The 22,292-nt window shown below is 39.0% G+C and overlaps 1 protein-coding gene across 1 annotated transcript in view; it reads right to left on the reverse strand.

The window, feature by feature from the left end:
- Positions 1-6,998: 6,998 nt before the first annotated feature.
- Positions 6,999-22,292, reverse strand: part of ANXA9 (annexin A9) — a 504,993-nt gene continuing 489,699 nt past the window's right edge. Inside the window, exon 13 of the mRNA XM_044080038.1 lies at positions 6,999-7,598. Within this exon, the coding sequence (XP_043935973.1) occupies positions 7,536-7,598 (63 nt within the window). The 3' untranslated portion in view covers positions 6,999-7,535. The remainder of the gene's footprint in view (positions 7,599-22,292) is intronic.

A 22,292-nucleotide genomic window follows, 5' to 3' on the forward strand; every position in this document is an offset into this window, starting at 1 on the left:
ATGTAGTGCTAGATGTGATGTTACAAGGTAGAGAGTTCCAGATCTTAGCAATATAAAAACTCTGTACCCATGAACTACCACATAGGCAGCAATCTACTTAACACCGAATGCGTGATAAGAGACCTTGGGACCCAGGTAGACAGTAGTCTCTCCTTTTATAGTCACATCACCACAGTAGTCAGGAAGTCCTTCTACGTGGCACACCTCATCATAAAAGGGTTCTCATCCAGGAAAAAAGAGGTCATTGTTCCCCTCTACTTGTCACTCATTATAGAGTACAGTGTCCCTTTTGGAATGTACCTCACAAGACATCTGCAGCAACTGAAAAGGCCACAGAAGTACCTCACAAAGAGGATTACTGGCCTCAAACAAATGCCCTCCACTGACCACCTCAAAAAACTCTAGCTTTACTCTGTAGCATAAAGCCTACTCCGAGGTGATCTCTGCCTAACATATAAAGCTATGTCAAACCCAGAGCTGTTGGACATGCTACACCTGAAGAAATTCCCATCCCTCCAAGCTACACTCTCTAGGGACCTAAACCTTGTCACCACAATAAACAGGACATGCTGGAGGGATAGATTCCTGTCCCAGAGACTTCCTATACTCTGGAACAAGCTACCCATCTATGTCAAGCAAAGTTCTTCATTAACACTCTTCAAGAAAAATCTTGATGAGTGGATGGGAAATAGGAAATACACCCCGGGGATCACTTCTGTGTCTCTGCTGGACAGTGGTACAGGAAAATAACTTTCTTAGGTGGCGTAAGCTATGGTATCTTGCTGGCTAGGTTTATGTAGGCCCTTGGGCCAATAGCCTAGTACCTACCTATGAACCTATAATGAAAGTAGGTGGACTCTCCAGCACGATTGTGTGCTGTTGAAATATGTATGAGGGGCTTATTGTTTGAACGCAACATTCTGCCACAGGAATAGGGCCCTAGCAAGTCATGTAATGATGGAGTTTTTGCAGAAAGATAGAAGATTTTGTAAGCCATGTTAAGCTGAGACAAGTGTAGGAGATGGGGAAGTTCTAACCAGTGTAGTTTCCTTAGGGCAGAGCAATGGTGTGATCTCATTGTAGAGTTTGCTGCATATCTAGCTATTTTATTGTAGCAGGCCTCCAGTTTTACCAGCTCAGTTTTCCTGAGGTTAGTAAATACAGGTGATGCACATAAAAGAGTTGAGGTCAAATGAGTTTGGGCACTAGCTATTTTTGTGCTATTTGTGAGATATTGCCTGTTCCTATATAGTGTACCTAGTTTTTTGTGTACTTTCTTAATTGATTGAGAGATATGGATGTCAAATCTCATATTAGTGTCAATTTCGACCCCTAGTAGTTTGGTATGTGGGGAGGGAGTTATAGTAGTGTTATTTCTGGATACTATCTAAAAAAATTCTGTGTTTATAGTAGCTTTGTTAGGATGGAATAGCATGAGCTTTGTTTTGTTAGAGTTTAGTAATAAGCAGGAATTTGTTAGCCAGGACTCTATTTTGAGGAAGGATGATTGAGTGAGTACCTGCAGTTCAGGAAGGTTACTGGCAGCACACAATATTGCAGTGTCATCAGTATATTGAATAACTGTGGCAGAGGAGGCCACAGTACAGAGCTTGTTAGTAAATATGGAGAAAAGCAGGGGGCCAAGAATAGATCCTTGGGGGACTCCTAGTGTGACTGGTAGCAAAGGAGATAGACTTTGTTGCCTATGCACTGCTTGCTGTCTTCCAGTTAAGTAGCTCTGAAACCATGTAAGTGTAGAGTGTGATAACGCTATATCAGACAGTGCATGTAGAGGTTTTTTGTGATTCACCATATCAAAAGCTTTAGACAAGTCTACAAAATGGAGGATACATGCTTGCCATTATTTCTATGGTTGTTAACTGTTTGTGAATGACAAAAGTGCAGTGGTGGGACTGTGGTGTGGTCGGAAGCCGTGTTGAGTGCTGGATAACAACTTATTAGAATTTGGGTGATCCATGAGTTGCTTATGAATAATCTTTTCAAGTATTTTTGATAGAGGAGATAGAACTGCAATAGGGCAATAGTTAGACAATTTAGTAGAATTACCGCCCTTGTGGATTGGGGTGATGTATAAAATCTTCCAAATGGTAGGAATGTATTTTTCTAATATAGATCTGTTTATTAGAATGGAGACAGAGTATGCAATTACTTCAGCAGATAGTTTGAGGAATTCAGGTGGTAAGTGATCTGCGGCTAGAGAAGTGGGTTTTAGTTTTTTAAGAAGTTTTCTAACAGTATGTAGTGATGCTGGTTGAAGAGAGAAGCTATGCTTATTTTGATGGGGTGTAGTTGTTTGTGATGTAATAGTAGGGCTGTGGCTATTAGAGAGTTGTAGAATAGTTTCTGTGAAATATGTGTTAAACTGTGTTGCTATACAGTCAGAACTGTTTTTTGTAGTGGGAGGGGGTGTACCAGCTTTACCAGGTCGTAGTATGTTGTTAATACCTGCCCAGAATTTTTGTGGGTTATTGTGTTTAGTTTGTGTATGAGAGTAATAATTTATTTTATCCTGCTTTATGTGTGTTTTTGCTTTGTTTCTTAGTTCACAATAAGATTGTCTAGTAACTTGTGATTTAGTTTTTTTGCCAATGTAGCCATGCTTTATGTCTTGCTTTTAGTAGAGACCTGGAGTCATTGCTTAACCATGGGGCACACTTTGATTTAATAGTCCTGGGAGGGGCGTGCTCATCTAGGGTAGATAGGAAGGTACTAGTGAAGTAATCAGTGGCTTCATCTGGGGTAATACTATGAGAGGGGACCAGTTGCAGTGTCTAAGTGTATAAAGGAAAAGATTGAGTGAGGTTCATGTTTGTTTTGTTCCTTATCTGCCGCTATAGTGTCAGTTTAGTAGGGTACAACCATAGTCTTAGTAGGTGTGTTGGGAGATAGTCAATAAGGCTGTCTGGGAGACAGCCTGAGTGAGGAAAGCAGTCATGTCTGTTAGTAAGTATCCAGTCTAGAATGGAGCATTTAGTTGATGTTTTGTCTATTCTTGTGGGTTATTGTTGAACTGGGTAAACCTATAAAGGTTTACATATTTAGTGGGATTTGGGTCATTACAGTTAGTCCAATCAGTGTTCAGATCTCCTAATATAATTGTTTCCTGGGGTAGTTTATGAGAAATGCAATCTAGGATACTTTCTAGGATAGATATATTATCCCCTGGGGGAATATATATGCCAATTATATTAATATTTTTTTAGAATTTATGATAAGTTTGCAACATAATATTTCAGCTTTACTGAAGCTTAGGGTGGTTAGATCCACAGCTGTTAAAGATAGATCTGTTTTGTCGAATATAGCTATGCTGCCACCTTTTTTCAGCATTCTATCCTGATGAATAATGCTATAACCAGGGGGGAGAATTTCATCATTTGTGATTTTGAGGTTTCAACCAGGTTTCAGTAACCACTAATATGTCCGGTGTATATAGACTAATGCTAGCATGCAGGTCATGGATTTTATTGGTAATGCTTCTAATATTCAAATGCAAGAAGAGTATATCACCTTTATATCTTTGGGGAATGACTGTTGGTGGAGTGTGGTCCATGGTAATGTTTATGTCTGAGTTTAGATTAGTGGTAGGTCCTGGGTTTGGGTGTATATCACCACTTTGTGTTAGTTTGTTGAATATATATGGTGTGGTCTTTGTGATAGTAAGTATAAGTTCATTGAATTTCACAGATGGTTTTGAAATATTGGGGTGTTTAATAAAGGAGTAATGCATGTAATATGTTGTGGTGTTTATGAGTGGAGAAGATATTTTAATGTTCATAACTTGAAGTTTGGGTACATAAGAAGTAGAGGTGACATAATTTGGGAGTGGTGCATGAAATCTGTTCTGGTAAGAAGTAATGTGAGTAAGGGATACTAGGGCTGTTATAAGAGTAATATAACTAAAATATAGTCTCTTGTACATTAGGGCTTGAGAGGGAGTGATACGTGAGTTTATGTTAGCCATTGTAAATAATATATGGTAGTTTGTAAATATTTTGGATATCTGTAGATGTGCCTAAGTACAAACTAACTGGTAATTGGGTAATTGTTCAAGGTGGAGTGGCCAGTTAAGTATAAATTACAGGAAAGAGGGAGTGTGTGGGAATGGGTGTAGGGTAGGGGAGCGAGGGAGGGTGGCCTAATGGTTAAGGTGTTTGCCTTATAAACACAAGGTGCAGGGTTTGAGTCTCACAAGGGATAATTGGCTAGGCTTAAAATGGCTCACAAGGGCAGTTAGCCTAGTTCTAATCCATGAGCCATGAACCAAGTGACCCTGAGCGTAAGTGAGGAGGAACGGAGTGGGTTTTTCAACAAGTTGGAGAGAAAAGGCAGACAGAAAATTAGTTTAATATAAAAGAAAAAAGTTAAATGTAGCTTGCTAAGCTACATCAGGTATAGTACCCAAATAAAAAGTTTAAATGTAGGCAGTTTAAAGGCTGTTAGCTGAGGTAAAACCAGCTATTCAAAACTGTTAAGTAAACTGAATAGAGGCACCTGAAAAAGAGAGGGAAAGAAAAAGGGTAACAAACTGCTGATTATTAACCGATTCAGACTATAATATTCAAGCCAAATGTGGGGTATAGGTCCAGTAGTGTGCACGCTAATAAACATGGTTAACAGAGAAGAAACAGATCATCAAACCATAAAACCTACACTTTAGTTATCCAAAGTGCTGATTTGCAGTTATATCCTGCCGATAATGTGAAACATTGGCTCTTGAGGCCACAGAAGTAAGGCTTACAAAAACTGGATGACTACAGTCCAGGGGCTATGCTGTTGAATTGTGATAGGAAAACAGTTAGTTATTTAAGTACTTTCTTGCAGTGATCTTTTTGCTAATCGAGACAACGGCTCCTGAGCCACGAAAGTGAGGCTTTTAAGCTGGGTGTATATAATCAGGGGCTCTGATGTTGTAATGGAATACAAAAAACTTTAGTTATCCAAAGTGTTGATTTGCAGTTATTTCCTGCCGATAATATGAAACATCGGCTCTTGAGGCCACAGAAGTAAGGCTTACAAAAATTGCATGACTACAGTCCAGGGGCTATACTGTTGAATTGTGATAGGAAAACAGTTATTTAAGTACTGTCTTGCAGCGATCTTTTTGCTAATCGAGAGCAATGGCTCCTGAGCCAAGAAAGTGAGGCTTTTAAGATGGATGTATATAATCAGGGCTCTGATGTTGTAATGGAATACAAAAAACTTTAGTTATCCAAAGTGTTGATTTGCAGTTATTTCCTGCCAATAATATGAAACATCGGCTCTTGAGGCCACAGAAGTAAGGCTTACAAAAATTGGATGACTACAGTCCAGGGGCTATACTGTTGAATTGTGATAGGAAAAGAGTTAGTTATTTAAGTACTGTCTTGCAGTGATCTTTTTGCTAATTGAGAGCAATGGCTCCTGAGCCATGAAAGTGAGGCTTTTAAGCTGGATGTATATAATCAGGGGCTCTGATGTTGTAATGGAATACAAAAACCACGAGTGTAACAAGCACACTACCAGAGGGATAGAAATGCTACATCATTGTAAGGCACATAGGTTCACTTTATAATCCCGAAATCCTGAAATATCGAATTTCAGAATCTCAAGATCATAAAGCCAAAACCTTAAAATCCCGAAACCCCAGAAGTGCGAATTTCAAAATTGCGACTCCTACACTAACCATACACCACACACATACACATTCACACACCTTCCCCTCAGACACAAACACACAAACCTACACTACATACAAGCAGGGGGGCAAGCCCCCTGCACCCCTCATGTGGGGGGGGCTGTGCCCCCCATCCCCTACTTAAATATGCTAACACTACACAGACAAACACATGAAAACATCATCATACAAGCTACATTCCCCTTGCACACACACATCACAGTAACAAATCACACTGACACACACTAAAGCCCCTAACCAACACCCTTAAACATAAATACTCACCTGAACTTTTAGCTATCCATTCACACAGTGCAACACCAGAAGTACTACTTCAAAATCTCTGGACTTCGGCATTTTGAAATTCCCGCTTCTGGGGTTTCAGAGTTTTGAGCTTTTGGCTTTATAATCTCTCGATTCTGAAATTCGATATTTCAGAATTTTGGGATTATAAAGTGTTCCTGTATATATATATATATATATATATATATATATATATATATATATATATATATAAAGTATGCATATAAATAATCATATAAAAATATATGTGTGTGTGTGTGTGTGTGTGTGTGTGTGTGTGTGTTTGTGTGAGTGGTGTGTGTTGTAGTATACATTAAGGTGTAAAGCAGTCCACGAGTATTATCTTTCTATACATTTAGAAAGTATGAAAAAAGTGTGGAAACATCACTACCTATATAAGGAGCATAACTGAATAAGCACTCTTTAGTATGTATGATGTTTTGTTTGACATTAGTGGAGATGTTGATGCAGAAATCACTGCTTTGCTGCATTAACATCTTGTCTCCTTGTGTCACAGAACGCATTAATGGTCAAATGTTTTCTTGCTGCATAAGCCACCAACAGAATTCCTGAAACATTATGACTAATGAGAAGATCTAGCTAAAAACTAGGAAACATTTAGCAATTTGGTATAACAGCTCTGTGATTATTGTGCCTATCTGTTTATATGGTAATGCAGACAGATATGGCTGTATGATAATAACTGATACAAATGGAGTAATATAGTTATTCTGAAAGTCATAGTGACTTGTTTTCATTCCTAGATTTCTGTATACATGGCTCTCTCTTTTTTTTGGCTTAATAATCAATTTGTACTGCAGATCCTCTCATCGCAGTACTTTATAATACAAACATAATATAACATAATAATGACATTGGGGCTTTTGCCATATTCACACCTGCCACAATACCTAACCTAAACAATTAATTATAATAGCATTGCTTTTAATCTTTTGCATTACAGCCACACATTATTAACTGCAGAAAAGTAAAAAATGAAAAAAGATATATAAAATACGTATTATTATTATTATTATTTATTTAGTGGTGAAGCTTAAGAAACCATATTACTGTTACCCCAAATTTAAACATTGATTGCTAATAGCAAATAACAGATATGAACCTGATTCTGAAGGAAAAAAATAAGAAACCCAGAAGCAGTTATCACATTTTATAAATATATAAAAACTAACACATACACAAAAGCCTAGTTATTCAGTATGTACAGAGATTAAAAAACACATGGCAGAATGCTATAGTTTCCTTGACTGGACAGAAGGTGAACAGAAATACTGGAAAACAGCCTGCAGGATTTCACATTGTTTGAGGTACTCCACAGACTACCTGCTCAGGTGATATTCCTTTCAACCTCAGTGCATGTCACAGGTCAGAGCCTTTAGAGAGGCAGTGTTCTGTCCACTTGAAATCTGTTATCTCAAAAAGTCTGTTTTGATTTTATTTTGCTGGGTAAACATTGAGCCACCCTTTCAACCCTGTACTGCTGTCTTCAGCCAGTTTACATTCATGTGCTGAAAAAATCAGCCCATCAGTTTCACTCTCAGAGGTCTTCAGCCCGGCACAAGGCCAGCAGAGCAGCTTGGTAGCTTCCTTTTGTTTCATTCTGAAAGATTAAAAAAAAATAATTTGTGAATTAAATGTTTAGCTGATCACTGCACAGTTGATGAACTACAAAATGAATGAGTGTCCAAAATGAAAGAAATTACATCATTAAAAGATGGAGAGCTGTACGTAAAGAAGGATATGACCTGATTTGTTTATGGTGGAAAAAGAGGTGGGAGACAGATGCTAAGAATAAGTAAAGGGATACAATTACTAACACAGACTGTAAGCTTACTTTCTTTCTTCTCATTTTTGTACTATTATTTAGTGAATGACGTCAAAAATGCACCCTGTCTATTCAGCTAAAAGTGCAGCACTATATATCTAAGTTTTGTCACAGAAACATGCCTTCATATAAATGCACCAGGCAAAGATGTGTAGCCTACAGGCACAGGACATTGAGTTTACTGCTGTCAACCGAAAGCCAGAGAAGAAATACAGAAGTACTGCCTTTCTGTACATTAGTAGCATGGATGACAAAAAATGCATCTTTTTGATGGGGATTTGAGCAAAGATGAAAAAAACATGCATTTATTATCATGGCTGTCTGAGCATCTGCAGTAATATGACAGGAGAGAGACAGAGAAAAAGAAGAAATTATATGGGGCAAGCACTCAATGTCAGTGATTCAACAAGCAACTTACTTGCCTTTGAGACTGTACTTTGGAGTTTGTGAACTTCTGATGAGATGTCAAAATGAGGTCCTATCTACCTGAGTTGGTAGCAGCACAGTTACAAAGATCTCATGGCAATTATCAGCAAGACTATGCTATATACATACATACATATACACACACACACACACACACACACACACACACACACACACACACACACACACACACACACACACATATATATATATATATATATATATACACACACACACACACACACACACAAACAACTGTACAAAAAAGAAAAGACAAAAATATGAGACATCTGTCCTTTTCTCCTTTTCTAAACTTTACCCAGCATTTTCTAAATAAAACCCCCTCATTACACCCCTATATCTTGCTTTACATTTTTCTTTTATACTTAAGATGGCTGGTTCCAAATATTATTTTTTTTTACTTATTATATCTGTATAATTTCCATACTACTATATTTTCATTTTTATGCGGTGGTGGTGCTGCGGTAGCATTGTCGCCTCACAGTAAGACGTTGTCCTGTTCGATTCTCAGCTAGAGCATTTTCTGTGGGAGGCATGCGTGAATGGGCGTACCTTCGTTGAAGGTTGTGCGTCAGGGCCGGCAACTCGGCACGTAAATATCTACTGCCAATCATTAGCGGACTAGAGTTCCGCTGTGGCGACCCCTAACCGGGAAAAGCCGAAAGACACAAAAAATTTTCCCTAAACTCTCCAGCAATGTTTGATAACTAATATTTGAGCTAACAACCCTTTCTGTTCATTTACTTTACACAAAATAAGATATGTGCATAATAAAGTTAAGTGTAGTGTCAGTTGTAATAACCCTACTCCTCCCTTTAAAACATAATTATAGATAATTCCTCTTTTAACGAGATTTAGTCTCAGCTACTCAAAACAGGCTAAATCATTTTGCATTATCTCCTTCTCCAGACAGCATGTAAACTTCAACCCTACTATTCAAAATCCCAGCAGTAACACTCTTTATCAAATAAACCTTGAGCTAGATTCAATAACGCCTATACTAAGTGTACACCATGGGAACAAACAAAACATGCATAATGCATGCCTTCTTTCTCCTAATTTTAGTTTTCCTACTGATATTCTTGCAGCTTTAAATACTGATAGAGATTCATGCAGGTACCGCATGTAGACTACATGTACACTTAATGTAATCTTTCTGAGTGACTAGAAAGCACAAAAATTGTGATAAGAATTTTACTGGATACATATTGTGTATGCTTAGTGTACACTTAGTGTAGGCTTTATTGAATCTGGCTCCTTCTTTTAAAAGAAATACAAAAAGCATTCCATAATTTAATTGTATCTTTAGTCTTCTGTAAGTTTTCTATCAGTTACTGTATCTTTTTACTTCTACTATACGCTAAACCTAACACTTTAATCTTGGTCGCACTAAAATATTCCTCATCGAGTTAATATTTTCTCCCAGACCCTTACTAGTTCCACTATTCAAATGCAAGCACACTGACTGCTACTTCCTTCAACACAGATCTCTACTTTACCCAACAACATGGTCAGTGGTGTATCCATCATGTGTACTGCTTCCCATCTCATTCCCAACAGCATGGTCAGTGGTGTATCCATCATGTGTACTGCTTCCCATCTCATTCCCAACAGCATGGTCAGTGGTGTATCCATCATGTGTACTGCTTCCCATCTCATTCCCAACAGCATGGTCAGTGGTGTATCCATTATGTGTACTGCTTCCCATCTCATTCCCAACAGCATGGTCAGTGGTGTATCCATCATGTGTACTGCTTCCCATCTCATTTCCAACAGCATGGTCAGTGGTGTATCCATCATGTGTACTGCTTCCCGTCTCATTCCCAACAGCATGGTCAGTGGTGTATCCATCATGTGTACTGCTTCCCGTCTCATTCCCAACAGCATGGTCAGTGGTGTATCCATCATGTGTACTGCTTCCCATCTCATTCCCAACAGCATGGTCAGTGGTGTATCCATCATGTGTACTGCTTCCCATCTCATTCCCAACAGCATGGTCAGTGGTGTATCCATCATGTGTACTGCTTCCCGTCTCATTCCCAACAGCATGGTCAGTGGTGTATCCATCATGTGTACTGCTTCCCGTCTCATTCCCAACAGCATGGTCAGTGGTGTGTCCATCATGTGTACTGCTTCCCATCTCATTCCCAACAGCATGGTCAGTGGTGTGTCCATCATGTGTACTGCTTCCCATCTCATTCCCAACAGCATGGTCAGTGGTGTGTCCATCATGTGTACTGCTTCCCATCTCATTCCCAACAGCATGGTCAGTGGTGTGTCCATCATGTGTACTGCTTCCCATCTCATTCCCAACAGCATGGTCAGTGGTGTGTCCATCATGTGTACTGCTTCCCATCTCATTCCCAACAGCATGGTCAGTGGTGTATCCATCATGTGTACTGCTTCCCGTCTCATTTCCAACAGCATGGTCAGTGGTGTGTCCATCATGTGTACTGCTTCCCATCTCATTTCCTTCTTACCTTTCTGACTGTGCTCTGTGGCAGCATTCATTACTAGTAGAGATAATAAAGTACTTAAAGTGCTTATGTATATCCCTGCCTTAAATCCCTTTTCATGCTTTTACTGCCCTCTGCCCATGCCTTAACATTAACTACAACTCCCATACTTACTTTAATAACCTAAAAGCTCTGCTACCCACATATTATTTAGTAATATACAAAATTGATCATTTTCACATTATTATATGATTTTTAATGTCATAAACTATTGTTATGCCCTACTGATTTTCCTACAGTACCATATCAGCTACCTCTTTTTAACATTAACAATTGTTTCCTTAAATACTTTTCCAAATTTACATCTGAAAGCTAACAATAACCTTTCTTTTCTTCTCAACTTTCTTCAACATAAAATGAGTAACTGATCCTAACACCTTCCCAGCCATAACTCTCTTCACACACTCTTTCAGTACCTTTAAAAAATACCTTTTCCATCTTCCATCTTTTTTTTCTAAAAACTATACCTTATTCCACCCATCCCCAGAAATGAATCTCCCTTTTACATACTTTAAATCTTAATAATTTCCTCCATTGTGATTTTCCTTTGTAATAATGATGTTCATATATTAACATATTCAAACTTCATTCTTGCCCTGCCTTTCATATACATACCTCTACATAATTTTTAAATATAATCATAATCTCTTTTTGTTTATATTTAATATGTCCATTCCATCCTTTATCCTACCCATACATGTTATTTAATTAATAACTTGCTTCTTGCTTTTCAAGAAATAACTTCCTGAGTAAAATGTCTCCTTAATCTTCTCTCCAATCTTTTAATAACTCTCCGTTTCCTGTTTATAGAGCATAACATCCCTTATTTCTATACCTAACTCATGATCATTTCACAGTCTTTGATATATCTGTTTCGTCTGATATAACATACACTTTTCCACTTCTGTACAATCACTTTATACTTCTCTGTAAAAAACATCCACTGTTCTTCCCACAATTCATAGAGCAATTCATAGACCTCCCTCATCCCCACATGGTCTGCTTTTCCGCCTTTAAACATTTCATTAGATTCACCCACTACACATGTTAGCCACATTATCCCTTTAACAAAATGTGTGACATCATCTTTATTCCCTAAACTGTCCAAATAGCAACCTTATCTGAAAACTCCATCTTTGTCTTTTCTCCCTCTGCCTTTTTCTAAAAATTTAAATATGCCATATAATAAGGACCAACTAGGAGACGTTTGGCAAGACAGCATTCAAATGTTATATTACACTGTTTTTATGATGGGAAGCATATTTATTTACTTATTTCACATTTGTTTACCAGGACAGTCTGACTGGGCAAAAAGTCTATTTTCGGCAGAGGCCCTGGAAGAAAAGCTCCATAAAGATACAAATAGCAGACTTATAACCTAAAAAATAAAAGTACATACAAAAAAAATGAACAATGATAAAGCTGTTATCAATACTTTATGTTTGTAGGACAGCTGCGATAAAACAATATGATAACAACATTATACAAAAATTTAGAGGAGAGAACAATTGAAAGGATAAAGCTATTTTTACATTGCAAATGGGTATTACCAACAGATATATGTATAGGCAAAATTATTTGGTACTGTGCCAGTGTAGACTTTAGGAGAAACTGGGGTTAATCAGGGTGAAAACTGTGTATCAACCTGAGGAAGACTGATGTAGCAGGCAAAGATATAGAATTGGACTTTCTAGGGTGAACCTGAACTAGAAGTTTGATGTAAGGGGTTCAGTATTCAGATTAGGCAAAAAGTGGTGCAGTTTTAGCAGGGTGGAGGGGGGATTATAGCAGGAAGATCTGAGTTATGATAGTGGAGAGTACGTATGGACTAAGGTACATAATTTACTTTGCCAGATGGTTATCCTGGTTCTGTGCAGGTGCAGTACCAAAAGCTGACTAAGTATGACTGAAGACGTTTTTTGAAGTTAGGCTTACTGTCCAAGATCCTGATATCTAGAGGAAGGGTATTCCATATTTTAGCAATGGCATGGAGTAGAGGGAGTCACCAGAGCTATTCCTACTTTTGGTTACTTCTATGAGAGCTTTGTTGGAGAATCTTAGAATATGGTTGTCTGTATAGTGTTTTAGTAGGCCTTGTAGGGCTGGGTTTTTTTTGGGTGGTATAGGATTTTATGGGCATTTATAAGTTGGTTATAGGTAAGTAAATCTGGTTATTCTAGCCATGATAATTGTCTGAGGGCTAGACAATAATGGGTCCTGAAGACCGAGTTGGTGTCAAACTTTGCAATTTTGTTATAGCAGTTGGTTAGTTTGTTTAAGTCACCTTTGTTTAAATTAATTAATATGGGAGAGGCATAGAGTAATGCAGAAATTAGATGGGTTCTAGCAATGCTAACTTTATTGTTGTTGGTGAGGTAGTTTTTACATCTGTAAAGGGTTCCAAGTTTTTTGTGTACTTTTGTTATAGTTTGCGCTATGTGCTTGTCGAATTTCATACTGTTATCTATGATAACTCCTAGTACCTTGGTCTGTGAAACAGGTGAGATGAGGGTGTTGATATTTACAGTGTTGGTAAAGCTAATAAGGGCTGTAGCGGTACTGAAACTGGGGCTGAATCCATGTTGTGTGTTAGCCAGGAGACTGTTACTTAGAAGATGGTTTAGAACATGGGAGTGTATGCATTTCTCTAAGATTTTTGACAGTGGGATAGAATGGCAATTGGTCAGTAGTTAAATAGTTCAGTTGAATTTCCGCCTTTGTGAAGTGGTATAATATGCAATATTTTCCAAAGGGTTGGGATGTTTTGTTCAGAGACTGACCTTTTAATTAATAGGGAAATAGGGTATGAGATGGCCTTGGCTGTGATTTTGAGGTATTCTCCTGGTAGTTGATCATCTGCTAGGGCTGTGGGTTTTAGTTTTGTCAAGTATTTATAAATTGTGTAGGTGGGGACAGGCTGTAGGGAGAAGCAATATTTGTCTTTTGTTGGGTCATTGAGATTTGGGTATTTTCCGGGTGAATTGGTATTAGTGAAGTTTGGAATGGAAATGAAGCGTTGGTTAAACTCAGTGGCAATATTAGTGATAGTGGTATCAATATCTGAGAGTGCTGTACTGATTTTTCCTGGCTGCAGTATTTTATTGATGGATGCCCAGAATTTTTGTGGGTTAGTTTTATGTTTAGATTGGATTTCAGAATAGTGATTTCTTTTGTCAGATCTAACTTGTTTTTTGGCTATATTTCTTAGCTCAAGGTATTTGTGCCTATTTGTGTTTGTTTTATTGTGATGCCAGGTGTCCCATGCCTTATCTCTTTGTTGTAGGAGTTGTTAGGTGCTTTTGGCGAGCCAAGGGGTGGGACTGGGCTTTGTTCTTACTGTTCTGGATGGGACTAGACTGTTTAAGAATACCACGAAATGTAGTGTTAAAGTTAATCTACTGCTTCATCTAGGGGGAGTTTTGAGAGAGGGCCCCAGTTGCAGTGATTTAGTGTGTAGTGAGATTCTGGGCTTTCAAATTCTTTGTATAGCGTATCTGTTGGTTAAAGCCACATATTTCAGATACTGAAATTCTCCCACCAGGCTACAACATAATTCAATCTGATAGACACAACAGAAAGGGAGGCAGTGTTGCATTAATATATCAAAATTCCCTAAATCTCACTTCTACCCTAAACCTGTCTCTACCTTTCAAAACCTAGAATTTCTCCTAACAACTCTTCAAATAAATAACAATAAAAACCTAACTATTGCAGTAGTCTAGATCCCCCCAGGCCAGAACATTTCCATCTTAGAGGAATTTCTATCATGGATAAATCTAAATGTATCTTATGAAACTATAATCCTAGGAGATACAAATACTATTTGGCAAAATCTTGCCTGCAACTCCCCCGCAAACTGCATAAATTTACACAGCTTTACTCAGCTTATCAATACTCCCACCTATGGCCTATCTACAGGATCAGAATCTATCTTAGATTGGATATGTTACCCACCCCCACAATTAGTCTACCTCTGGCACCCTACCCAATATACTAAGTGACCACCTCCCAGCATAAACCCACAGGACCCACCCTCATATAGTCAAGACACACTCCTATAAAACATTCAGAAATCTCACCGAAAATAAATTCTTAAGCATTCTACAAACCCATAACTGACTCCCACTAAAAACTCTCCCACTAGATGAGGCAGTTAATTACTTTAATAAGCTCTTCTTGGATATTCTTAATAGCTTAGCCCCCATACGTATCAAGTGAAAAATGTAAATCACACCCCATGGCTAACAAAATTGAACAAACAATGCATCCTTCAGAGAGACAAAGCATGGAAAACTTGGCAAAAAGATATACATTTCTCCTCTAGGCTAACAACCTTACAAAACAATCCCAAGAAATTCTGGAAGTCAATCACCACCCTTCTCAATCCTGGCACTCTACAGAATCCATCTCCTGCACCCAATAATACTTCTCAGCAAATTTCCCATGACTTTAATCATCATCATCATCATCTTCTTTCGGCTGTTCCCATTAGGGGTCGCCACAGCGGATCATCTGTTTCCATTTCTTCCTGTCCTCTGCATCTTGCTCTGTCACACCAACCACCTGCATGTCCTCTCTCACCACATCCATAAACCTTATCTTAGGCCTTCCTCTTTTCTTGTTACCTGGTAGCTTCATCCTTAGCATCTTTTTCCCAATATACTCAGCATCCCTCCTCAGCACATGTCCAAACCAACGTAATCTTGCCTCTCTGGCTTTGTCTCCAAACCTTCCAACCTGGGCTGACCCTCTAATATACTTATTCCCAATCCTATCCACCCTCGTCACACCCAGTGCAAATCTCAACATCTTTAACTCTGCCACATCCAGCTCAAACTCCTGCCTTTTTGTCAATGCCACTGTCTCCAACCCATATAACATAGCTGGTCTCACTACCCTCTTGTAGACCTTCCCTTTCACTCTTACAGGTACTCGTCTGTCACAAATCACTCCTGACACTCTTCTCCACCCACTCCATCCTGCCTGTACTCTCTTCTTCACCTCTCTTCCACACTCACTGTTACTCTGAACTATTGACCCTAAGTATTTAAACTCATCCACCTTCACCACCTCTACTCCTTGCATCCTCACCATTCCTCTATCCTCCCTCTCATTCACACACATATATTCTGCCTTAGTCCTGCTGACCTTCATTCCTCTTCTCTCTAGAGCATATCTCCATCTCTCCAGGGTGTCCTCCACCTGTTCCCTACTCTCACTACAGATCACAATGTCATCTGCAAACATCATAGTCCATGGGGACTCCTGTCTGATCTCGTCTGTCAACCTGTCCATCATCATTGCAAATAAGAAAGGGCTCAGAGCTGATTCTTGATGTAACCCCACCTCCACCTTAACCGCATCCGTCACTCCCACTGCAGACCTCACCACTGTCACACTACCCTTGTACATATCCTGTACCACTCTTACATACTTCTCTGACACTCCTGACTTCCTCATACAATACCACAGCTCCTCTCTAGGCACCCTCTCATATACTTTCTCTAAGTCTACAAAAACACAATGCAACTCCTTCTGACATTCTCTGTACTTCTCCATCAACACTCTCAGAGCAAACATTGCATCTGTAGTGCTCTTTTCCGGCATGAAACCATACTGCTGTTCACTAATCATCACTTACCTTCTTAACCTAGCTTCCACTACTCTTTCCCATAACTTCATGCTGTGACTGATCAATTTAATTCCTCTGTAGTTACTACAGCTCTGCACACCACCTTTATTCTTAAAAATCGGTACCAAAACACTTTTTCTCCATTCCTCAGGCATCCTCTCACTTTCTAATATTTCATTAAACAATCTGGTTAAAAACTCCACTGTCATTTCACCTAAGCACCTTCATGCTTCCACAGGTATGTCATCTGGGCCAACAGCCTTTCCATTCTTCATTCTCTTCATAGCTATCCTTACTTCCTCCTTGCTAATCCATTGTACTTCATGATTCACTATCCCTACATCATCCAACCTTCTCTCCCTCTCATTCTCTTCATTCATCAACCCCTCAAAGTACTCTTTCCATCTCCACAACACACTCTCCTTTCTTGTGAGTATGTTTCCCTCATTATCCTTTATCACCTTTACCTGCTGCACATCTTTCCTAGCTCGGTCCCTCTGTCTAGCCAATTGGTACAGGTCCTTTTCTCCCTCCTTAGTGTCCAACCTTTCATACAACTCTTCATATGCCTTATCCTTAGCCTTCCACCTCTCTCTTTGCCATGCACCTCATCTCCTTATACTCCTGTCTACTTTCTTCATCTCTCTGACAATCCCACTTCTTCTTTGCCAACCTCTTTGCCTGTATACTCTTCTGTACTTCCTCATTCCACCACCATGTCTCCTTGTCGTCCTTCCTCTGTCCCGATGTGATACCAAGCACCTTTCTAGCCATCTCTCTTACTAGCTGTGCTGTAGTTACCCAGCTATTTGGTAACTCTTCACTGCCACCCAGTGCCTGTCTTAATTCATCCCTGAACTCCATCTCACAATTACCCTTTTTCAATTTCCACCATTTGATCCTTGGTGCTGCCCTCACACTCCTCCTCCTCTTCTTGATCACCAACGTCATCCTACAAACCACCATCCTATGCTGCCTAACTACACTTTCTCCGGTCACCACTTTACAGTCTCCAATCTCCTTCAAACTGGCCCTCCTACATAAGATATACTCCACCTGTGTGCATCTTCCTACACTCTTGTGTGTCACCCTATGCTCCTCCCTCTTGTTAAAATACTTATTCACCACAGCCATGTCCATCCTTTTAGCAAAATCCACTACCATCTGATCTTCTGCATTCCTTTGTTTAACACCATACCTACCCATCACTTCCTCATCCCCTCTGTTCCCTTCACCAACATGCCCATTGAAATCTGCTCCAATCACCACTCTCTCACCCTTAGGTACAGTCATCACCACTTCATCCAATTCACTCCAAAATTTTTTTTTCTCATCCATTGCACACCCAACTTGTGGAGCATATGCACTAACAACATTCATCATTACACCATCAATTTCCAGCTTCATAAACATCACTCTATCCGACACTCTTTTCACCTCCAAAACACTCCTTGCATACTGTTCCTTCAGAATAACTCCTACGCCATTTCTCCTCTCATCCACACCATGATAAAACAATTTGAACCCACCTCCGATACACCTAGCCTTACTCCCCTTCCATCTGGTCTCTTGCACACACAATATACCCACCTTCCTTCTGTCCATCATATCAGCTAGCTCTCTCCCTATACCAGTCATACTGCCAACATTCAAATTTCCGACCCCCACTACCACATTCCTAGCCTTTCTCCTCTCTTCCTGCCTTCGGCCATGCCTTCCGCCTCTTTTCCTCTTTCGGCCAACAGTAACCCAATTTCCGCCAGCACCCTGTTGGCTAACAGTACTGGTGGCAGTCGTTGTTAACCCGGGCCATGACCGATCCGGTATGGAAATATTTACTGGTGATTGCATGAAATGATTTAGCGAAGTTTTACGCCGGATGCCCTTCCTGACGCAACCCTCCCCATTTATCCGGGCTTGGGACCGGCACAAAGAAATGCACTGGCTTGTGGGTTCCCATGACTTTAATACCCACTTTATTACCATCATCCAAAAATTAATCAAAGACTCCTCAACAACCCAAACCCTTATGCTCAGAATACTAATAATGCCAAACAAAATCACAATGCACCACTCATTCCTGACAAAAATTCCAATCCTTCTGCAATTCACTCATTTTCTATTTAACCTGTACCCACATCTCTCATATGTAAAAATATTACAAAAGCTCTCTTTGCACAGGCATCCTTCCCCCAGAATACTTACAACTAGCAGCAAATGCAATTGTATATCCAGTTAGTATCCATATAAACTGCTCTCTCACAGAAGAATATGTTCCACATCTATGGAAGAAATCTAATATTACCCCAGTACATAAAGGTGGAACCTCTCATGACCTCTCAAACTATCACCCCATCTCTATACTTTCTCCATTATCCTTGAGAAGTGTGTATACACACAATTACTCCAGCACCTCACTGATAATGATCTTCTGTCTCCCACTCAACACGGCATCCACCCAGAGCACAGCAATATTACAGCCCTGCTCTCATTCACCGATACTGTCAATAAAGTCTTAGATACAGGTCACCCCACATCAGTAATCCTATTAGATCTATCTACAACTTTTGACACAGTATCACATACTAAACTTCTAATCCAGCTAACAAAACTGGGCTGATCCCCCACATTCCTCACCTGGTTTACATCATGCCTAAACAATAGACAACAATCTGTAAAGTGGCATAACATCCAATCTGATTATTGGCCAAACAACATAGACGTCCAACAGGGCTCCATTCTGGGGCCATTACTCTTCAACATCTTTATTAATGACCTCCACAAAGTCTCACAACTAGTTAAAATTATCCAATATGCTGACAATTTGACTGTAATCTCTACTTCAAACAATTTCTCTAACCTCCTAACAGTTACTCAAAATGCTTTTACAGAGATTGAATCATGGCTAAACAATTCACAACTGCTAGTAAACGCCAAAAAAGCAAAACTTCTAGTATTTTCTTCAAAACCACCAGATATAGACTTCAAAATCTTCTCTAAAGATGGAACTGAAAAAGAAATAGTAAAATCTGGCCAAATTACTAGGCATTACAATTGACGACAAACTGACCTTTGAAACACACATTTTCAATGCAATAAAGAAAACACACTTTAAACTTGGCAAACCTTATCAGCATAAATTTTACATGGACAAGAACACCAAAACAAAACTGGCAAATACTTTACTTATCCCTGTCCTACTTTATGATAGTGCCATCTTTACTAATCTTCAGTCATCCATCAGCAATATACTTTAGTCTTGTTACTACAAAATAGCTAAATTCACCTCAGGAAAACCTAACTGCCTAACGGCTCACACCACTGCCAAGCAATCTCTGAACTGAACTGGTTGCATTTCCCAAACTATCTTTTTTATTCCCAACTAATGCTAGCCCATAATATAAATCAAATACCTGCCCAGCACTCTCATCAATACTACAAACCTATATTCCTTCACGTACCCTTAGATCCTATAACAAATTACTACTGTGTAACCAAGCCCAATAAAAGAGCTGGACAATGCTTGTTCTCCCATAGCATTGCTAAAAAATGGAACTCCTTACCCTCCTGTATTACCCAAATAAGCTGTATAAAGACATATAAAGTAGCATTAAAAATGTACTTCCTAGAAAACCTCAAATGCCAATGCAAATCAAACAAACCACCATAAAACTGGCAATACTTAATTCTAACCCAGTTCCATAGTTTCAAAATAACTTTCTACTCAGACAGCATCACAGCTCTATTACCATTATAACTGTTTAAGCAAGAACTACCATGTTTTTATGCAATGCCAAAAAGAAAACAACTTAAATTTTGTACTATACTACCAACTGTTATCTAAGTTTATTTAAGTTCTTATACATACTGATGAGTTTTATATTGTCTACGTATTTTACTTTTATAATCTTTTAACTTTTGCATATTTTCACTTTTTAAAATATTTTTGGTCAACTGTCTATATTTGACTGTTACTTGTGGAGCGTTTCTCCCCGGGCCTCCACTGAAAATGGTTTCCTAACCCAGTGTACTTTCCCATTTAACAAATGTCAATAACTAAATAAATAAATAAAATAAAAATAAATTAAATTAATTGGTTTAATTTGTGCCTTAGTAGAAAGGTAGGGAGGTGGTCACTAAGGGTGTCTGGTAGGGAGCCTGAGTAGTGAGATAGGGATGGATGATTTGTAAGGACACAGTCCAGTGTGGACTCTTTTTTTTTGGATGATTTATCTGTCCTGGTGGAGATCTGGATTAACTGCATAAAGCTGTGTATGTTTATATGGTTAGTAGGGAGGGGTGAGTTAATGGATGACCAGTCTATGTTGAAGTCACCCAGTGTGATTGTTTCTTGGGTGAGGGTATATGATGCCCAGTCAAGGATAGATTCAACTGTAGTAATGTTATTACTGGGCTGAATATATGCATCAATGATGTTAAGCTGCTTTTCTGAATTGAGTTGAAGTTTGGCAAATAAAGTCTCAGCATTATTGAAGCTAGGGTGGTGCTTGTCTATGATTTCAATAGTAAGTTTTTTTTTGAAAAGTAGGGCAGCACTCCATCCTTCTTAGATGTATGATCTTTATGGAGTATGTTATAGCCTGGAGGAAGTATTTCAGTATCTTTAATTTGTGGTTTGAACCAGGTCTCTGTGAGAAGAACTATATCAGGGGAGTATAGTGACAGGGTATCATGTACTTCTGCTGTTTTGTTAAGTATACTTGTTATGTAATATTAAGAATTAGGAGGCCTGTTGGTTTTCTATGGGTGTTTATTATATCTATTGGTAGTTGGGTTGGTATTGTTTTTGAGGCCAGGGTTTGGGTGTATGTTGCCACAGAACGTGAGTTGTAATGTTATTTGAATGATAGTCAACAGATATTTTCATACAAATTTGTCATATTGTAGGGAGATGTGGATTTTGGTTTGGTACTTAGGAACTTTGAATGTGGCCATATCTATGTTAGTGGAATTATAAATTGACGATGCAATGATTAGTAAGATGACTTACATTTAGGCAGGGTTGGATAAGTGGGGGATTAACTAAGTCTTACGGGTTTAATGTTTTGATGGTAAGAGATAATATGTGCAGCAATTAAGAGGATTATGACAAACAAACCATGCAGTGGTAGCATTTTGTGTTTTATAGAGGAGAGGGTTTTTATGTAAGAGAGGTAATTGAGTAGGAGAGCAGATAGGATGTGCTATAGTGTTTCCCTGGCTTTAGTATTGTTAGGTAGTTTTGATGTAGTAGAGATCTACTGGTTGGTGTGGGAAGTGGTGGCTGAAAGTATTAGGGTGTGATAACAGTGGTGGGTGTAACAGAGGGGTAGAGGCCTAATTGGGTGGTTGAGCTAAGGGGCGTTGCTTAATAAATATAAAGGACATGATGCGGGGTGGGTGGAAATAGGGGTAAGGTAGGGGACAGGAGTGAGCCCAAGCATAGCAGGTAGAGCCGAGTCAGCTTGTGGAAGCAAGAAGAAACAATTAGCTATTCTGCACTAATCAATTTGATTGGACTACACCATGGCATGATTTAGTCTATGCGACCAGTAACAGTCAGTGCTGCATTAATTGCTTATGCCTGATTTTAAGAGAGGAAAGACTAGTATAACAGTTCTGTTCTGTTCTGTTTTAATGCTGGTACTGTATGAAACAGTTGTGGGATAAGGCAGACACTTATTGATAACATAACTGTAATAGGCAAGTAGAGGGGGAAAAAGAAAGCTATAGTAAAGGAGCTATAAGGTTGAGATCTGGTACAAGGGGAATATGCAGACAGTTATTGATAACATAAGTGTAATAAGCAAGTCGAGATGGAAAAAGAAAGCTACTGTAAGGAAACTACAAGGTTAAGATCTGGTACAAGAGAAG

Source organism: Protopterus annectens, chromosome 8.part0 (assembly GCF_019279795.1).
Source record: "Protopterus annectens isolate FY-2018-M chromosome 8.part0, PAN1.0, whole genome shotgun sequence".
NCBI lineage: Eukaryota > Metazoa > Chordata > Ceratodontiformes > Protopteridae > Protopterus > Protopterus annectens.